This window comes from Lemur catta, chromosome 22 (genome assembly GCF_020740605.2).
Source record: "Lemur catta isolate mLemCat1 chromosome 22, mLemCat1.pri, whole genome shotgun sequence".
NCBI classification, from domain to species: Eukaryota; Metazoa; Chordata; class Mammalia; order Primates; family Lemuridae; genus Lemur; species Lemur catta.
Window position 1 is genome coordinate 18,031,623 of NC_059149.1, and position 18,760 is coordinate 18,050,382.

Below are 18,760 nucleotides of genomic sequence, written 5' to 3' on the forward strand. Positions count from 1 at the left end.
GAGAGTGGAGACTGCAGGTGGCTACAGGAACCAGGTTCTTTCTTATTCCTCCAAGCTCTATCACCCAACATGGCAATTAGGTCTGAGCAAGGCTCCAGGTGAAGGGCGGGACTAACAGCCTCCTCGCCTTGTCCTGGGACCTAGTAACGGTTTTAGGAGCAGAATAGCCTGCGAGGAGAGTCAGCGCGCGGGCGAGCGGCGGAGAGCAGCCCCGGGCGGAGCGCACGCAGCGCCCTGCAGCGCGGCTCCTTCGCCACGCCCACTTCCTGCCCCCTCCCGCGCCTTCCCGGCCCCTCTCCGGGTGAACCGGATGCTCTGTCAGTCTCCTCCTCTGCGTCCCCGGCTGCCGCCCGGGTGCCTCCCGACGCCGCTGCCGCCCCCGAGGGCCCAGCCAGGGGGCTCCCGGAGGCCGGCCTGGCGGGTGCGGGCCGCGGTAGGAGCTGGGCGCGCACGGTTACCGCGCGTGGAGGAGACACTGCCCTGCAGCCATGGGTGCCCGGGGCGCTCCTTCACGCCGGAGGCAGGCGGGGCGGCGGCCGCGGTACCTGCCCACCGGGAGCTTCCCTTTCCTCCTCCTCCTGCTGCTCCTCTGCATCCAGCTCGGGGGAGGACAGAAGAAAAAAGAGGTAGAATAATCCCCTCGGCCGTCTCCTGCGGGCCGGGGCGGGCCGCGTTGCTAGGCAGCCGCGCCGCGTTGCTAGGCAGCCGGGTCGCGGGCGTGGGCGATGGCGGACGCCGAGCGGGAGCCGCGGGGGTGGGGGCCCTCGGGCGTCTCTTGTGGGCGCCACAGCCTCCTACGCGGGGTTCGCCCGGTCTTGACGTGAAAAACGAGGAAGCGGTCACTTGATTCTTGAGTCAGGGCGCCTCGCATCTTTCAGACCCTGGACGTTTGGACCCTCAGCTAGAGGCGGAGCTTCGGGCACTTGTGTCACCAAAAGGGGTGTGTTGGATGTGAAAATACTCTTCAGTAGTATTTGTAAACCTACAGAAATCATTTCTCCCTTATTTTCTTACTCTGCTTCCTTCGTTATTCATTTCAAGAGGCAACAGAACACTGAAAGTGTGGTTTAAGTTATTCTGTATCTTTAATTATACATTTTTAAAACCTGTTTATGTTGCACCCTACTTGTGAGAATAACCTTACGCTGTTCTGCAAATCTTTGCTGAAGTTCAGACCACCTGATTTCAATCTTAGTCCTACCATTGATTTTGCTGAGGGTGAGATTTGAAGTGACTGTATTTAAAGTCGTCGTAGGTATTTAAGGTAGTTGTATAGTTACTGGTGAATTTCAGTTATCCATCCTGGGTAGCTGATCTAGCAGCTTCAGAACAAAAAATTATTTTGGGAATATGGCCAAGGTTTCTAATTATGGGCCGTTTTGGTGAGAGTACTGTGCTTATATAATTCAAGATGGTTTTTCCTGGCGAAGTTATACACCCACCTACACGTGGCTCAAAATCTGAATCAGGTTTAAGGTATTACCAAAATTATCCTAATAGCTGAGAGGAGGGAGTGAAAAAATAGCCTCACCTGCAAAGTAATTTTGATTCTCTCTTTATTCTTTGCCTTGAACAAGCGTGCATGCAATATTAACTACTATCTTTCTCTTTAGCTTTTTTTAACGATGAAAGTAGGCCATATAAAGTTCTTGGTGGAATTCTGGTAAGGGATATAGAGAAGAACCATTGTTAAATTAAGATTGTGTTTACAAATATAAATTAAAGATATATTTTCTAGCACTTGGCATTTATATTATCACATTCCAAGAGTTTTAGATTTCATAGTTATTCATGAGAAGGGTAGAGATTGAAAAGTAGTTTCTTGTGACTTACCAAGGCAGAGGGCAATAAAAGACTATGAGGAATTCCATGGAAATTCTAATGTTTTATCTCCTAGGAAGATCACTGTGACTACACTACCTTTAAATCGAAGGTAGAAAAAAATGTAAAAAGTGTACATGTTCATAGCATCTGAATATCTCCAATTGCAAGACTACTTTAATATGTGGAAATGTTAATTTATTATAATTAAATAATTACAATAATATATGTTTCTATTAAAATATTTTACAGAAGGTATTTTAAAAAGAAAAATTACGGAGAACATTGTTGAGGATTTAAAAAAGGTGTTATCAAAATTACTTTTCTTTGGTGTAAACAGGAGAGACTAATACTAACATATATTGTTGTTACAGTGTACACATGACAACTTAAAATAGTTGAAATTTTGATACTTCATTCAATGAATGTGCGTATCTCTGAAATATAGGCCAGTTCCGTATCTGGTACTCAGTTCACAAACTGTGATCTCTTCCAATACTGGAAAAGAAACATTCCATATTGGAAATAATGAGAAGTGGTTGGTGACCAGTGTGGCCCTTCTGTAATGGTAGCCCAGGGTTGGTTTGACCGTATGTGGTTTCTTTCTTGCTTGCTGACTTTAGAAGCTGATGCCCTGTATAAGATTTGACACCAGAGAACCAGAAAGTATAGCATTTGGAACTTAATTTACCACAATAAATACTACTGACGTATGTGCCAGAGCTGTTGACTTGGCATGAGCGTGTTTTCCTTCTTTTTGGGGAAGTCAAACTGAAGTCTAAAGTTGAGCCTGGAGTCAAGAATGAACATTCCTTTCTTTAAAGGAAGTAACGGTTATGGCAATTGTAGTTACCACCATGAGTTTTTGAGTCAGAGAGATGGTCCAGTTACAGCCCAGCCTCTAATTGTGTGAAATCAGGTAAACCACTTAACCTCCCTGAATTTTAGTACCCTTGTTTTAAAATACAGATATAGTACTTACATCTGAGGGTTGTTGTTGGGATTAAATAAGACTATGTATATAAAGTGCTTACTGCAATGCCTAGAATATAACAAATGATCACTAAGTTGTAGCTGTTACTTTGAATTCCTCATTTAAATGAAAACATTAGCAGTATGATGAGATTCTAAAATGTGGTGAGATTTTTTAATTGAAATTTTTTTTGCTAAGTAAATGAACTTTATAATAGTAAATTATATGGGCTCTAGAATAAATTATCTATTACTTATTATGAAACACTGAAAATTCCAAACTCTCTTAAGTTGTTTGAGAATTTCCCAGGGGGAGATTTTGCATCATAGAATTGGTGATACTCTGTGAATTTGTGTATGTGCGTGTGTGTATGTGTGTTGTGTATATGCTTATTTTTACACACACATGCTGCTTCATTAAGACATTTTCATTCTTTAAAAATAATTAGTTTTGCCATACTCGATGTTTGAGAATGTAGTCAAGAGAAATAGTTAATAGGTAAAGAAGACTGGAGATTTTCAGTCACTTTCCTTAATTAAATTGAGTATAGTCATTAATACTAATTTTTGAATCTTCAGTCATGTTAAGCAATGTGAGTTTGTGAGAGATTTTGGCTTCTTAGTAGTATATTATTTGCATATTCATATCTAGTGCATTTTGCTTTTATTTTGACTGTCTCTGTTTTTTACATTGTTAACACTTATCAGTTAATCAGCTTCATTTAAATTTATAATAATCTGATAATGTTGAGCTCTTTTACAGCTCAAATTCTGTAATGATTTTCAGTATACTTTTTGACTTTGCTACCATCAAAAGCAGCTGATACAATAATTTATCCTATCTGCAAAGAATGTGATTAGCTAATAGGCCATGATATGTAGGTAACAATGAGTATGGTATATGAAAAACTGAACAGCTCATAAACATTTTCTAAGAAGTAAAATGTTTGCCTAAATGAAATATATTTCAATTGCCTTTGATGTAACATCTGTATGTCATTAATGTTTTTAGGCACATTTTACATGGAGGTGTATAATATCCAATTATTTTTTGTGGCACAAATGTGAAACAAACTTTACTATCTTAGCAAATGATGAAAAGAGAAAGGATGGAGGTAAGCAATGGATGGATACTGCCTTTAAACAAAGAACCTATGGGGAAGAAAAAGTTTGCAAACATAGCACAAAAATGCATAGTAATTATACATCAATATATATATATACACAGATGATATAGATGTCAGGCGGTTTCATTTAGGTTAGATGATATGTATGATAACCCCTTGGAGAATGATTGGAAATGACAGGTCTTATCTAGAATAGCCAAAGCTGCTTGTCATGTCTGCCACAGTGTCACGGATGGTGGCAGAAGACATGGGATTCCTGTGTCACAGATGAAGATAGTTTATTACTCACAGCATAGAATTGCCAGAGTATGGGCATTTGTCCTGTTTCCTTGAGCTTCAGTTCACACAGAGCAACGTGAAAAGGGCCAGATGATGCCCGCACATGTAGTGAGTTGCATTGCAACAGAGGAGCTTTGAATTTAGGGAACTCAGATCTTTTAAAATAAATTTGTTTGGCCTCTGCCATAGAGGGAGACCTTACCTTTATTAAACTCAAAAATAAACAAACATGCCCATTTTTCTGGAGGAAGACTCTATTTTCCATGGCTATGTGCTACACAAACATCCTTGGTCCAGAAGAAGTCATTCCTTCCACTAGCCAGTTGGGGAGAAACCCTTGAAGAATTCTCTCTCCAAGAGATAGGAACTTTGCCAAAAGGGAATGTTTTCAGGGTTTTTTCTCCACATGCATTCACCACCAGCATGTTCAGTTCCATAGATGTACCCTGTTCAACATGTAAGGTACAGAGAAGAGAATGAGTGGAAATGTTACCGGAGCCACATTGGGTTTATTTGGCATATCAGACTATCGTGATTGCTTATTTCCATAAGAATCCCCCCTGGAGGATCATGCTGATCCCACCAAGATAGAAAAGTTGCCTTTGGCTAAGGGCAGGAGTTCTGTGATCCCCTACTGGAGACCTGGTAAATGATGAACAAATGTGTATTTGTTACATAACATGGTGTATGTGTGCAACAAATGGATAATATTTTTGCTAGTCTCTGTCAAGTTTTTATTTCTATTTATTGGGCAAGATTTCTGCAGCGTCTCAAATTGAGCATATCTAAAAGGAAACTCTTAATCCTTCCCTTGGCCATCTGGTCCATCTGTTTTCTCATTGCTGTTAACAGTGCTGTTTTATGGGAAACAAATTTTAACATTCTAGAACTTCATTTTTTTGTCTAATCACTTGCCAGTTTAATAAATCTTTGTAGTTTTTAACCTGTACTTTGTAGACAGTACATGGGGAGGCTGGCTTCACATAATTTCTTGGGGAGTTGTGCATAGATCTCTTATCTTACAAAAATATAATTACTCTTATTGTACATGGATAAATCTCAAGGTGGATTTTTTAGAGGTGTTTTCCCAGTTCTTTGGCTCCTGGTGTGGAGGAATCCCAAGTCAGGAATGATGACAGACACTTAACACTTCCACACAAGCAGCTTTTATTGCAAGCACAGGAGCATAAAGTGAAAGGTCATTTCCTGAGGGGAAATGGGTCTATCTCCATGAGTGGAGGAGACCTTGAAGTTGTACCACACTTTTGGTTTTATGTCTATGTCTTCAGATCCCTGAAGTAACCAACGTCAGTCATTGACATAACAAATCACACTCACATCTAAAATCATTGACTATTTAGGGCTAAAGGGAAAGAGAATGAAAAAGTAAATGTTGCAAAAGGTTGAGTTATTAATATGTGGCTCGGGTAACATTTCCACTCATTCTCTTTCTCTATACCTTATGTGTCTTATGATATGCTAAATGGGGGGGGTGGTGGAATATTCATTACCTTTTCTGGAGAAAAGGGTGGAGAATTCTTAGAACTAAGAGCCCTCCCCAATTCGGTCCTTATAGGGTCACTTCCAGAGGTTGCCATGGAATTTATAAACTGTCATGGTGGTAGTGGGTGTGATTTTTAACATGTTACTGTATGTTAATGAGGAAAAGTTCACCTTTGAACATGAGTTCCTAGGTTCTGTGTATGTTCCTGGGGACTAGGAAAAGTCCCTAACTGCAAGTTCCTGCTGTTGCAGGTTAGGTTCTAAATACTCATTGGTCTCCTCCTTTTTGCCCCCTTTCTCTTTTCCTGTGGTTAATGCTGCCCAGCTACACCTATCCCTAACATATGTAACACACATATAAATATTTAGTTTGAATATTAAGGTTTCAAAACTGTTATTCACACGAATGGATAATAGATTTTTTCATAATAGTATTTATCTGCCTGCCCGTCCTTATTTCTATTTAACCTTGGAAAGAAAAAGATCAATAGTAAACTTAGAGTGTTTTGAAATCTATGATAAAAGTTTCAACACAGAACAGCATCCTGAAGGCATGAAAAAAGCTCAGAGTAAAAGGAAGGCTGTACCGGCATATTTATTGTTATTAAAGTTTTGGTTGATCATATAAAGGTATCTATCGAGTTTGACATTTGAAGGTGAAAAAGAAATTTTCTTTCCCTTTCATGTTACTGTGAGCATTTAAGTACCTTTAATGGAAAGGGCACTTAGTTTAGGTTAAATAAGTTGTGGCATTAATTTTATTTAATGGACATGTTTGTTGTTTATTTTAGAAGTATATTTTTTACAAATTGTTGTCTATATGATTTGACTCAACTTTTGGAAATATTTTGGTAGAGTCTTCTCTGCTTGGAAACAGCAAAGCGTTGACTAGTTAGTTCATATAAGTTTAGCAGTAAAATTTAGGGTACAAAATTGGTTATAAACTGTGGAATCTGTTTGCTATTCATATAAAATTTTTAATGGAAAGAAATATCATAGTATAACTTATAACTTAATGAATTTAACAAACTTGGGAGTTGAAAATAAGGTTTAAATTATATCAGGAAAAGAAAAATAAAACAAGTAACCATAGAGCTGACAGGGTGCTAGGCATTTCGCTTAGATTATTATAGCGGATTGAATGTTTGTGTCCTCCCAAATTTACAGGTTGAAATCCTAACTTTGAACGTGAAAGTATTAAGAGGTGGGGCCTTTGGAAGGTGATTAGATCCTAAGGTTGGAGTGGTCATGAATGGGATTAGTGCCCTTATAAAAGGAACCCCAAAGAGCTTTCTCTTACTACACCATGTGAGGATACGCTGACAAGAGGGCAATCTGCAACCCAGAAGAGAGCCCACACCAGAACAGGACCAGGCTGGTACTCTGATCTTAGACTTCCAGCCTCCAGAACTGTTAAGAAATAAATTTCTGTTATTTAAGCCTCCCTCCCTGTCTATGGTAATTTGTTATAGCAGCTGGAACTGACTAAGACAATTATATAATCTTTACCTCTTTTCATGATGGACTGTTATGGCAGACAGGTTAGTTTGTCTAACTTTTGTCTTTGCTAACAGTACCTTGGTTTGGTTTGGTTTGGTTTAAGTATTGAGAAAAGCTGGGACGCCTGTCAGCCCCAAGCAGTACTTTTTATTAGTCAGAGATCATTGTGATGATTCTAGTGTCTTGCAAATTATCGTTTTAGGAGTGAACATATGATACAGTGCCTGGGACTTTTTGGAGATTTTCCTTCTTTTTAATAAAGTATACAAGGAAGGGAAATTTTTTCTTCCTGTCTTTGGATATGTATGTGGCAATGGGATGCTTGAGTTGCAGAAGCCATCTTGTAACCACGAAGTACAAGCCTGAGGGCAAAACTAGAGCAGAATAGGAAGAACATGGGTACTCCATGACATGACTTAGCTAGCCTTGTAATTGCTCTAACTCTGAACTCCTTGTTATGTGAGTTAATAACCTTCCTTATTGTTTAGGACATTTTGAATTAGATTTCTAATTTTTTGTATCTAAAAGCATTCTAAGGGAAGTCTTGTTGAATTAAGGGTTTTGCCTATGAGTGTACAATGTGTACATTTACAGTCTTACTCCATAGTTGTCCTTTTCTATGTTTTAATAACTAGCTATATAACCCTATTTGCGAATTAGATATTAAATACCAGTTTACGTATATATAGCCCTTCCTGATCCTTGAATCTAGGTGATCAGTATTAGAAAACATCTGTGTGTGTTTGGAAGTGAATTTGTCCATGTGTTCCTTTTATTGAAATAACTTTTTATTGTATGAATTGAAGTTGTCTTTTTAGATGTTATGTGAACCAAAAGATTGTAGAAAAAAGATTGGAAATGAATTTAATATGTCCTTTAAAAGCTGTTAGCCCAGGAAGAGAGTGGAAGAATAATTTTTGCCTTAGTATATGATATGTTTTCTATGTGAATGCTTTTTCTGTTGTTGAAGAACCCGTGCCATAGTAGTGAATGCTTTTAAAAGTACTTATTTCTTTTATTGTATGTGTGCTTTTAATAGATTGATAGGTGGTTTCATTTTAGAAGCACACTAAGTAAAATACAGGGAGACATTTAAGTTTTATTTTGAAAAGATCATATTTTAATAATGTCCTTTTGGTTAACATTTGAATTAGAACTAAGCGAAAGAAAAATTGGGACCTCCCTTAAGGAGGAAGGAATGCTGATTGGTCAACATTTTCTAGAGTTTCCAAGGGGAATAAAGGTTTTTGCTCTTATTCATGAAACTAGAGTGGCTGTGTTGTGTCTTGCCATTGTTTCCTGTATGTTTTTCCTCTTGGAGCCTTTATGGGGAGAAAGCATTGCTGAATCAAAGTCTAACACTATTATGATGGTGCTGTAATTCAACTTAGCTTCCCACTGACAGCTACATGAGTAACATGCTTTGATGTTGGAGCACAGTGCAAATCATGAGAGAACAGTAACTGTAGAATGTGGTTTTTTATGCTGCATTATGGAATGTTAGTGCAGCAAAGTCAGCTTTTATAATAGTTCCATATTCCCATGCTCAGTTATTAAGACTTCATGCTGTCAGGGTCCCCCCAGCCCCTTTACCACTCTCATACTATTCATTACTATCACTATTCTTTCCTCTGTCTTTTCATAGGTGATCCTTCACGGAACTTTCTCTTCAAGGTACTTTTTTGTAATCCAGAAAATGATTAAAGATTTGGCAGAGTAAAACAAGCCTATTAATACTGCTTAAACTTGCCTGCTTTGAGAGTATAATTTATAAAATTAGGTCTTCTATTTCTTTATGAAGCTATTTAAATAAATGAAATTAGGCTAAGGGGAACCTAAGTCACAAGCGGCATCCAGATTATATGTAACCTACCTGGATTAAGTATGAGGGTAAGGTTCTGTTCCATTTTTCTTCTCCAGACTGTTCTGTTTATAATCCCTAACACTAAGTGAATCACTCTTACACATCTATTGCCGAGGTCAGAAATCTGGGCACATTTCACTCAAGTCTCAAACTTTTACCCACTTGTGAGTTTTTCATCACCCGACCCTCCCACCTCGGCTAAAGATATCATCTGAGACTTCTCCAAAGAATGCCAAGTCTTTGAGGAGTGCTGTTTAAATACCATTGGTTTTTATAGGACACAGTCCAAACTTCTTTGCATGTTATTTAATTTCTTTTCTAAGTGAGCCTTTTTCCACCTCCCCTATTTTATATCTCACCACTCTTACATGCTTCCTTCTGTATCACCTTAGGCGAGTTACCTCCTTTTCCCCATTTTGGATGAGGTACTCCTCTGTGCTCATGTAGGTGGATCTTTGTGCTTATTTCTTTATAGCACTTGTGTGCAGTGTTGTCTATTGTTTGTCATTCCGTTTATAAGCCCTTTGAGGAGTAGGGTTGTAGTTTTTTTTTTATATCTGTATCGCTATATTGAAGCATAGTGCCTTGCACTTGGTAAATGCTTAGAAAAGTTACTTTGATCAAATTACTTAATCTCACTAAGCCACAATTTTTTCATCTGTAGGGTGGAGATAGTCTGCTGGTCTCTCCTGTAGAGTTGTGAGTGTTAAATGAGATAATACTGTAAAGTGCTTAGCCTGAAATAATGCCTGAAATGTAGTAAGTGCCTAATGAATGTTAGGTTTGGTACTGATAGTGGTGAATGAATTCTCAGGATGTGGTATGGGTTGTTTGTCATGTTTTCAAAGTTATTTTTTTTTCTGGTAGTACAAACTGATTTAGCATTACAAAAGTTTTAAAAAATACTCAGTTTTCCTGTTAGACAAATTCTGGTACTGAATTGGCTCTTGAGAAGGCTGCCATTGATTTCCTCATTTCCAGACCTAATGGGGACCTTTGCTACTTTACTTTTCTATGGCATTTGACGTTGTTGGCTAATTTCTCCTTTTTTGAAACCTCACTGCCCGTAGCCTTTATGCTGTGACCCTTACATGGCTTTATACTAGAATGATGGGTAAGAAATTATTAGAATACCACTGTTTGCTCTTCTATTTTGCTTGCTATTAATTTAATTGTCACTTTTCTTTGGCCCTTAATTGAGGACTATGACATTGTATATTATTTGAGTTGGTCTTTCTCCCTTTCTCTTTCATTTGCTCTTTTATTCTCTTTTTCTTATTTTACTGTTTGGTAGTGTTACAGAATGGAATTAGAGTGAAAAGCAGATAATGTGATGTCTAGCCCTATTGTTTATCTTTGCAAATATTTTATCAGTTTAGACTACAGTTTCCTTCTTTACAAACTACGGATAATAATACTTGCCCATGGTTGTTTTGAAGATGAAGTAAAATAAAATGCTAACTGGCACTCTCCCTGCGCTAAGTGGGACATCTGGTCACCTTAGAGGTAGGGTAGAAGGGTTTTAAAATGGATACATTATGCTTAATACATTTTTGTTGATTACAGTAATTTTATAGAAATCTCAGTTGAAAATTTCTCTCTCTGTCTTCAAATATGGTGTTATATAGTGTGTGATTCGTTATTCATGTAGTGCTGACCAAATGTTTAATATGTTGCTCCGGTTGCTTTAGTGCTGCTTATTTGTCTTAAGTTTTAAACTCAGCTTTTAAAATTTTATCATACTATTTTTTGTGATTTCATCAGTTAAGAAACAATTCGTTTTCATTAAAAATAAAGAACTTTATTTGCTTTCATTATAAATAATGAATTTTAGATCTTATATGCAAAGCATTGGTGGGAGAAGTTGCTCAGAAAGAGCCTACGAATTTATAAAAGGTACCCACAGAATTGCTAGTTTTGTATTGTTTATAGCTTGTCTATAACATTGTAAATTCTTGATTACTTTCTCAGTATAGTGAAACTGTTTTTGCACATTATATATCTTCTCTGTAATTTATTTCACAAAACACCTTAGCACATCTTTTGGTCTTCTAGTGTTAAAAATATTATTTTATATATTACACATACACATTGAAACACATCTAATTGAATGTTTACTGATCTTCATAATGATGCTTGATGAAAATTGGTTGAAAGATTGTATTCGTTAGCTTGAAATAAGTTGCAACTATATTTATAGCATATGAAACTACATAAATTCAAATAGAGACTTAGGTTTTTTTCCTCCCCTCCTGTGTTAATCTAAAGAGCTTGGAAGAAGAAATTTGCAAATGATTTTAAAAACATATAATTGTTTAGATTTAGTTAAAGTAGGTACCACTATTTACATTTTGTTAGTATGTTTCAACATAGTTGAACGAATGATAACTACCATTCATTGAATACCTGCTATGTGCCATGTTCTAAGTATTTTATGTACTATTTTATTTAAGCACCACAACAACCTTAGTATGATTTTATTTTATAGATAAGGTTCAGAAAGTTGAAGTAATTTGCCTTGAATCGTGCAACTTGTAATTGGGCTGATATTCAAATGAAGAATTGACTTCAGAGCTGTTCTTCTGAATTAACTATTCTTTTTTCTGTGGTTCTCAAAGTGAAGGGAGAAGAGAGTGAATGCATACCTCTGGGCATCTGGAGGTATGGCACGAAGCTGCTCGATCATTCAAAATATTTTTTGTGATCTTTTAAAACATTTTGCAAACTTAGCTTTCTAAACCGTTACCTATTTTTTTTTAAATGTGACTGTTTACTTTTTGGGTTCTTAGTTGTATACAGGCATACTGCAAAGACATTGTGGGTATAATTCCAGACCACTGCAATAAAGTGAATATCACAATAAAGCGAGTTACATGAATTTTTTGGTTTCCCAGTGCACATAAAAGTTATCTTTATACCGTAGTCTATTAAGTGTGCAATAGCATTTTGGCTGAAAAAGGTGTTCATACCTTAATTAAAAAATACTTTATTGCTAAAAAATACTAACAATCTGAGCCTTCAGTGAGTTGTAATCCTTTTGCTGGTGGAGGGTTTTGCTTCGATATGGATGGCTGGTAACTGATGGTTGCTGAAGTTTGGGGTGACTGTGACAATTTCTTAATATGAGAAGACAAATGAAGTTTGCCACATTTGATTGACTCTTCCTTTCATGAAAGATTTCTCTGTAGCATGGGATGCTGTTTGATAGCATTTTGCCCACAGTAGAACTTCTTTCAAAATTGGAGTCAGTCCTCTGCTGCTTTATTTTAAGTTTATGGAATATTCTAAATCTTTTGTTGTCATTTCAACAATGTTTGCAGCGTCTTCACCAGGAATAGATTCCATCATAAGAAATCACTTTCTTTGCTTATTCATAAGAAGCAACTCCTCATCCCTTCAAGTTTTATCATGAGATTGCAGCAATTCAGTTACATCTTCAGGCTCTACTTTTATTATAATTGTAATTCTGTCCCTGTGTCCACCGCATCTGCAGTGACTTCTTCCTCTGAAGTCTTGAACTCCTTGAAGTCATCCATGAGGGTTGGAATCCACTTCTTCCAAACTCCTATTATGTTGGTATTTTGATCTCCTCCCGTGAATCACAAACGTTCTAAATGGCATCTAGAATAGTGAATCTTTTCCAGAAGGTTTTCAATTTACTCTGTTCAGATCCATCAGAGGAATCACTGTCTATGGCAGCTATAGCCTTATAAAATGTATTTCTTAAATAATAAGACTTGAAAGTTGAAATTACTCCTTGATCCATGGGCTGAAAAACTGATGTGATTGTAGACATGAAAATAACATCTTGTGTTGATCTCCTTGATATATCCCCATCAGAACTCTTCAGTGACTAGATGCTTTGTCAATGAGCAGTAATATCTTGAAATGAACTTTTTCCCCCCAGATCAGTAGCTCTTAAACTATTTGGTAAACTATGCTGTAAACAGATGTGCTGTCATTCAGGCTTCGTTGTTACATTTGTGGAGCACAGGCAGAGTAGATTTAGCATTATTCTTAAGGTTCCCAGGATTTTGGGAATGGTAAATGAGCATTGGCTTCAACTTCAAGTCACCAGCTGTATTAGCTCCTAATGAGAGAGAAGTAGCTTGTTATTTTAAACTGTAAAGCCAGGCATTGACTTCTCTGGCTATGGAAGACCTAGATGGCATCTTCTTCCAATAAATGTTGTTTTGTCTACATTGAAAGTCTATTGTTTAGCGTCCCACCTTCATCAATTAGCTTAGCTAGAATCTTATGTATAACTTGTAGAAGCTTCTCCATCAGCACTTGCCGCTTCACCTTGCACTTTTTTGTTATGGAGATGGCCTCTTAAGCCTCATGAAGCAACATCTGCTGGCTTACAAATTTTCTTCTGTAGCTTCCTCACCTCTCTCAGCCTTCATAGAATTGAAGCGAGTTAGGTCATTGCTCTGAATTAGGCTTTGGCTTAAGGGAATGTTATGGCTGGTTTGATTTTTCTCCCAACCACTAAAACAGCAATAAGGCTATTTTACTTTCTTATCATGTGTGTCTTTACCAGGAGTAGCATTTTTAATAATTTCCTTCGAGAACTTTTCCTTTGCATTCACGGCTTGGCTGTTTGACACAAGAGGGCTAGCTTTCAGCCTGTCTTAGTTTTAGACATGTCTTTCTCATTAAGCTTAATCAGTTTTAGCTTTTGATTTAAAGTGAGAGGCATGTGACTTTTCATTTCACTTTAACACTTATAGGCCATTGTAGGGTTATTAATTGGCTTAATTTTGAAATTGTTGGATCTCAGGAAATAAGAAGACTTTGAGGAGAGGAGAGAATGCACACAACATTTATTAAGTTTGCCATCTTTTATGAGCACAGTTTGTGGTGCTCCAAAACAATTACTGTAATGTCAAAAGATCACTGATTGCAGATTACCATAATAGATATAATAATAATGTAAAAATTTCAAATATTTCAACATTACCAAAATGTGGCACAGAGACATGAAGTGGGCACATGCTATTGGATAGATGGTGCCAATAGACTTGTTTGATGCAGGATTGTCACAAACTTTGAATTTGTAAAAAATGAAGTTTGTGAAGTGCAATAAAGTGAGGCACTATAAAACGAGGTATGCCTGCATAACTGTTGCTTCAGGATGGTGTACCATATTTTTCTTGTCATAGTATCAACTCACTCCAGGGGGCCTGTGATTAGTCTGTTTGAGAAGCAAGAGAGTCAGAGCTGCCTTCTAATAGAATCCACATTCAGGGTATTTACCAGCTTCAACCATTTAGTGCTTGTATGTGTCAGGCAGTTAAATTGTTCTTATACAAGAGTGGTTTGGAACTGGTAGGTTGGCTTGCCACAGTTCCATAGATTCTGCCGCTAAGGATACAAGGAGCCACAATAGGTTTTGGTAGTTTATTATTCAGGGCACAGTCAGCTGAACCTGAACCTGCTTGTTCAGGTTTGAATGGGCACATCCCAAGGGGGCCTTGGTGGGTGGATGACTCAGTGGATCTATGTCACAGCTGAGGAACATTGAATTTATGAATTCCCCAGGCTTTTAAAGGGGTTGTTAGCAAAGTTCTCCAACCTCTGCCCTGAAGGAGGTGTAGTTTCATTATTATGATGAGGAAATAAATCTGCCCTCTGACTGAGGTGGAAACCCTGCTTCTGAGGCTGTTATGCAAACGTTATTGAGAGATATTTTGGAAGAAAATGTGCAGAAATAGCATGAAGAATTGTTTGTCCAAAACGTGACATTTTGCAACTTTCCTGAAAGTGAAATATGAGGGACAAAAACAATAGCATACATCTTCATATTAAAAGGTAGAGAATGAAGAAGCTGGCTAAACCAGTCCTTTTCTTAGATAATTTTAGGTACTTGCATGCCATTTTTGGATGATATTTTGTTCCTGGAAGTTATTCCAGACTTTGTTGTTTGTATCCTTTATTATCTCAGGTGGATTTAGTATGGGAAATTCAGCATTTTCCCTCAAGGGAGCCTCACTGGCATTCAGTTGTTAATCCACTTCTGTCTCCTGTTAGTTTTTTTTGCATAATGAGTGTCCTACTTCCTTGTCATCTCCTACTTGTCCTCCTTGTTTCTCCTCTCTCTCTAGAACTATAGAGATTTAATCTGTTGCATTCTTCATTGCTGCTACCAAAAATTATACAATTATGAATAAATATGAGTGTGAGAAAATTGCATAGGTTATAGAATTGTCAAGAGGAATTATTCTTTAGTGTGCAAACTTCTTTTCTTCTGTGTCTTGTTGTCATCCTATTCTCATGTATTCTCTAAGAATAGAGTTCATCAGACTGTCTCTCTTGCTCAGACTCTTTCCTAGAACTGGAAGATTATTTTCTCTTTGTAGTTTGTACGATAGGGTAGGTCTACAGGTGTGATTCAGTAAAGCATTCAGCTGCTGCTTTACCGCAGGAGAGTAATTGATAAGTTGGTAATTCTTCTGGTTAACTGTCTCACAAAGGTTACTTTTAGGGTTTTGACCCATAGTTGTTTCCATGAGAACTAGCTCTCATTTTGTAGCTAACATTATGTCATTCCTCTTGAGAATCTGAGAGAGTTTATACTACTTTGGAGCAATAGATTAATCAAACATTATTTTAAGCTATATGTTATACTTTGTGTCCAAATGAGTTTTTATCTAGGTGTAAATCACTTGGAAAACATTTAGAGGGATTAGCCGATTAGCACTTAATAAACACGGTCAACTTTATGCTTTCAGTTATAAGGAATGTCTCTGGCTGTGAAACTAAGTGTTCTAGTGTTTATTTTAAGGTTATTTTGAAGGAGAAAAGATAGTTTAACTTTGGGATGTTCTTCTTCTGCAGTGCTTCGTTTTTATTTAAATTTTTCTTTAATTATTTAGAAAATGTTTACATTCACTGTAAGCTTACTCATCCAAAAGTGATTTTTAAAATATACTACATTGTCATTTAAAATACACATTTTATGAGATGTATTTAATCAAATAAATTTTTTTTGTGTGTGTATATATGCACACATCTTTTTCCATAAAAACATATACTACTTTATATTTGGAATTAATAGGAATTTTGTGTGTCCTGTTTTAAACACTTTGTTTTGTTTCAAAAGGGAGTAAGGGCGCCTTGTAAAGTGGCCAGGGTTGTGTTAAAAGATTTCTGAAGTAGAATTATTTCATTTTATCTTACAATGATTATTAAAACTTGCTATTTTTCAAGTCAAATGGAATTTAAATATTAAAGAAGTTAATATCTAATTTAATTTGATTTAAATATAAAGAAGTTAAATATCTAATGTGTGTGTGCACATATTGTTTCATTATAAGAGAATGGTGTGTGTTTATTTCAGAAATTCTTTTGAGATGTACTTCTTTTGCAGATACATAGTTCATATCATTTTTGGTGGAAATTATACATTTTCAGACTTTTTGAAACTATATTATGCCCAAGATTGAATTGAGTTTTAAATTGAAGAAAGGATTGTAAAGGTGAATCAGAAATTTATGGTTTACATATTAAAATATGTACCAATTTTGAATTGATATGATAACAATTGAATAAGATTACTGACTGCAGATTTTGAGACTGACCTTTTTTTTTCTCATGGAATTTGAAAGTTATGATTAAACTTTTTTATTTGAATCTATGTGTTGCTAAAGTTTCCATTTTAATTTTTCTAAATAAAAGTTTGATTTAAAGCCACAAATCAGAGTTTTTGAATGTGTGTAGAACTCTTATTTACCTGTGAGAGACTTAATTATAAGTGCATTAATTGATGCACTAGCTTTCTTTTGCTGGGTAATTAGGCATCCACTGCTTTTTTTTTTAAATCAGGGTTTGAACACTGAGCTTAGTTAAATACATTGTTTTTCTTGAAGAATGAAGTTTAAACCAGCCAGTTTTTACTATTTTTTTTTTTTTTTTTACTCCAATACCTTTTAAAATTGTTATTTGGAAATAGATTGAGGATGCGTTCATGCTATAACAAAGGACATTTTGACCACTTTGAATATCAACAACTCTAAAGTTTCTGAAAATTCTCATTTACATTTTAAACGGCTATTACAAAATTAAAGATTAAAGAGACTAAAAATTAAAGGTACTATTGACATTGTGAAAGTTGATCATACAAATTGGGTCATTCTTGTCGTACCCAGCTAAAACAAAGTCAAGAGGCTGGGCGGAAAAAGCATTTAGGACATATTTCATTGCTCCGAGAATGAAATTCTCTGTAAGCCTGGCTGCTGGAACTGCCTGCTGTAACCTGATACCAGTTTTATCTAATAGCTACTGACAGACTTGCTGGGATTTTTAACCCACTGCAGTCACTCACCAATCCTAGTTTGCCAGCTCCCCAAAACTTTACTAGTACCAATGAACTTTCTTTATGTAACATTTCTCCTTTTATAAAACCTCCAACCTTCTCTTTGTTCTTTGGACATACCAAAGACCACCCACATTCAGTCTGTTTATATGCCCCAAATTGCAAATCTTCACTTCCTAAATAAAACGTTAAATTTAGAGAGTCGTCTCTACATTTTTATTTTAACTTAGACAACATGTACAGATACATACTGCTAGGTTGACCATATAATTGATTAATAGAACTGGAACACATTCAGGAATGGAGGGAGATGCTAGTAAAAATTATCCTATTACTAGAACTATTATAAGCAACTGTAATGCAAATAGGGTTAGAGGTTATGTCATAAAGACAAAAATAAATAGTATATTTTGGTTTATATATCTTTTAAAAGCAATGTAGAGTATTAAACATTTAATATTTAATCACAATGGCTACAGAATTCAGTACTATTTTAGATTCTTTTCTAAGCTATGTTTTTTTAAAATAAATTCATAGTTCTTTTGTAATAAAATAGAACAAATAAAACTCACTCTAGATTCGAAAGGTAGGGCTAGGGCAGAGAAGATTGACAGTGACGGTAAAAAGTGAAAGCCATGTTACATGGAGAATGTTGGAAATAATTTTCTAAGTTTACCTTAGAAAGTGAAAAATACAGGCTCATGGTTGGTTGTTCACCTTGGAATTGTAAAAAATGTATCTTCTATGGCTAAGACTTATGTTTTGTAGATCCAGAGGGCAAAACAAGGTCCGGTGGGTGTATATTATTACATGGCTAAATATATGTACTCAATATAAATAAGAATGTTGAAATATTATCATTGTTTTTAAATGGAATTGAGTGCCTAGTGAGATAGCAAGCTAATTTTTACTAGATGTGTTCACCATTGATGATCAGCTGTTAGGATACTGTACGTGCCACATTGTGTGGGAGATTTAATTAAATTTCTTCTATTCCAGTGCTGATTCTTTGATGGAGGGGAATGGTAATGGATTATTTTAAAAAATGGACTCTTTTGTCTTTCTTGGACAACTCTTGAAAGGTTACAGCCATTTATATAAACCGGAAAAAAAAACCACCTTATTTATTTGAGAAGAGACTTCTCTTAAATGAGGATACAGCTTTTGGAAAGAAAAATCAGGAATAGGAATAAGGAAGGAGAATATCACCTTAATAAGCAGATGTGCTGAAGCAAATCCCATGGTGGATGGTGTAACTGGTTTGCCCACTCTAGTATATTGGCAGTATTTTGCAAGAAAATATTGTTTAAACAACTACTTGTGGGAAATCTGATCAAACACAACAGCTTAACTGTTTTAATATTTCTGTGGGAATTT

General features: G+C 36.4%; 1 protein-coding gene across 2 annotated transcripts in view; it reads left to right on the top strand.

The window, feature by feature from the left end:
* Window positions 1–207: 207 nt before the first annotated feature.
* TUSC3 (tumor suppressor candidate 3) overlaps window positions 208–18,760 on the top strand; it is a 135,579-nt gene continuing 117,026 nt past the window's right edge. For both annotated transcript variants that reach the window (XM_045535832.1, XM_045535831.1), the window contains exon 1: window positions 208–626. In XM_045535832.1, the coding sequence (XP_045391788.1) occupies window positions 489–626 (138 nt within the window). In that variant the 5' untranslated portion in view covers window positions 208–488. The remainder of the gene's footprint in view (window positions 627–18,760) is intronic.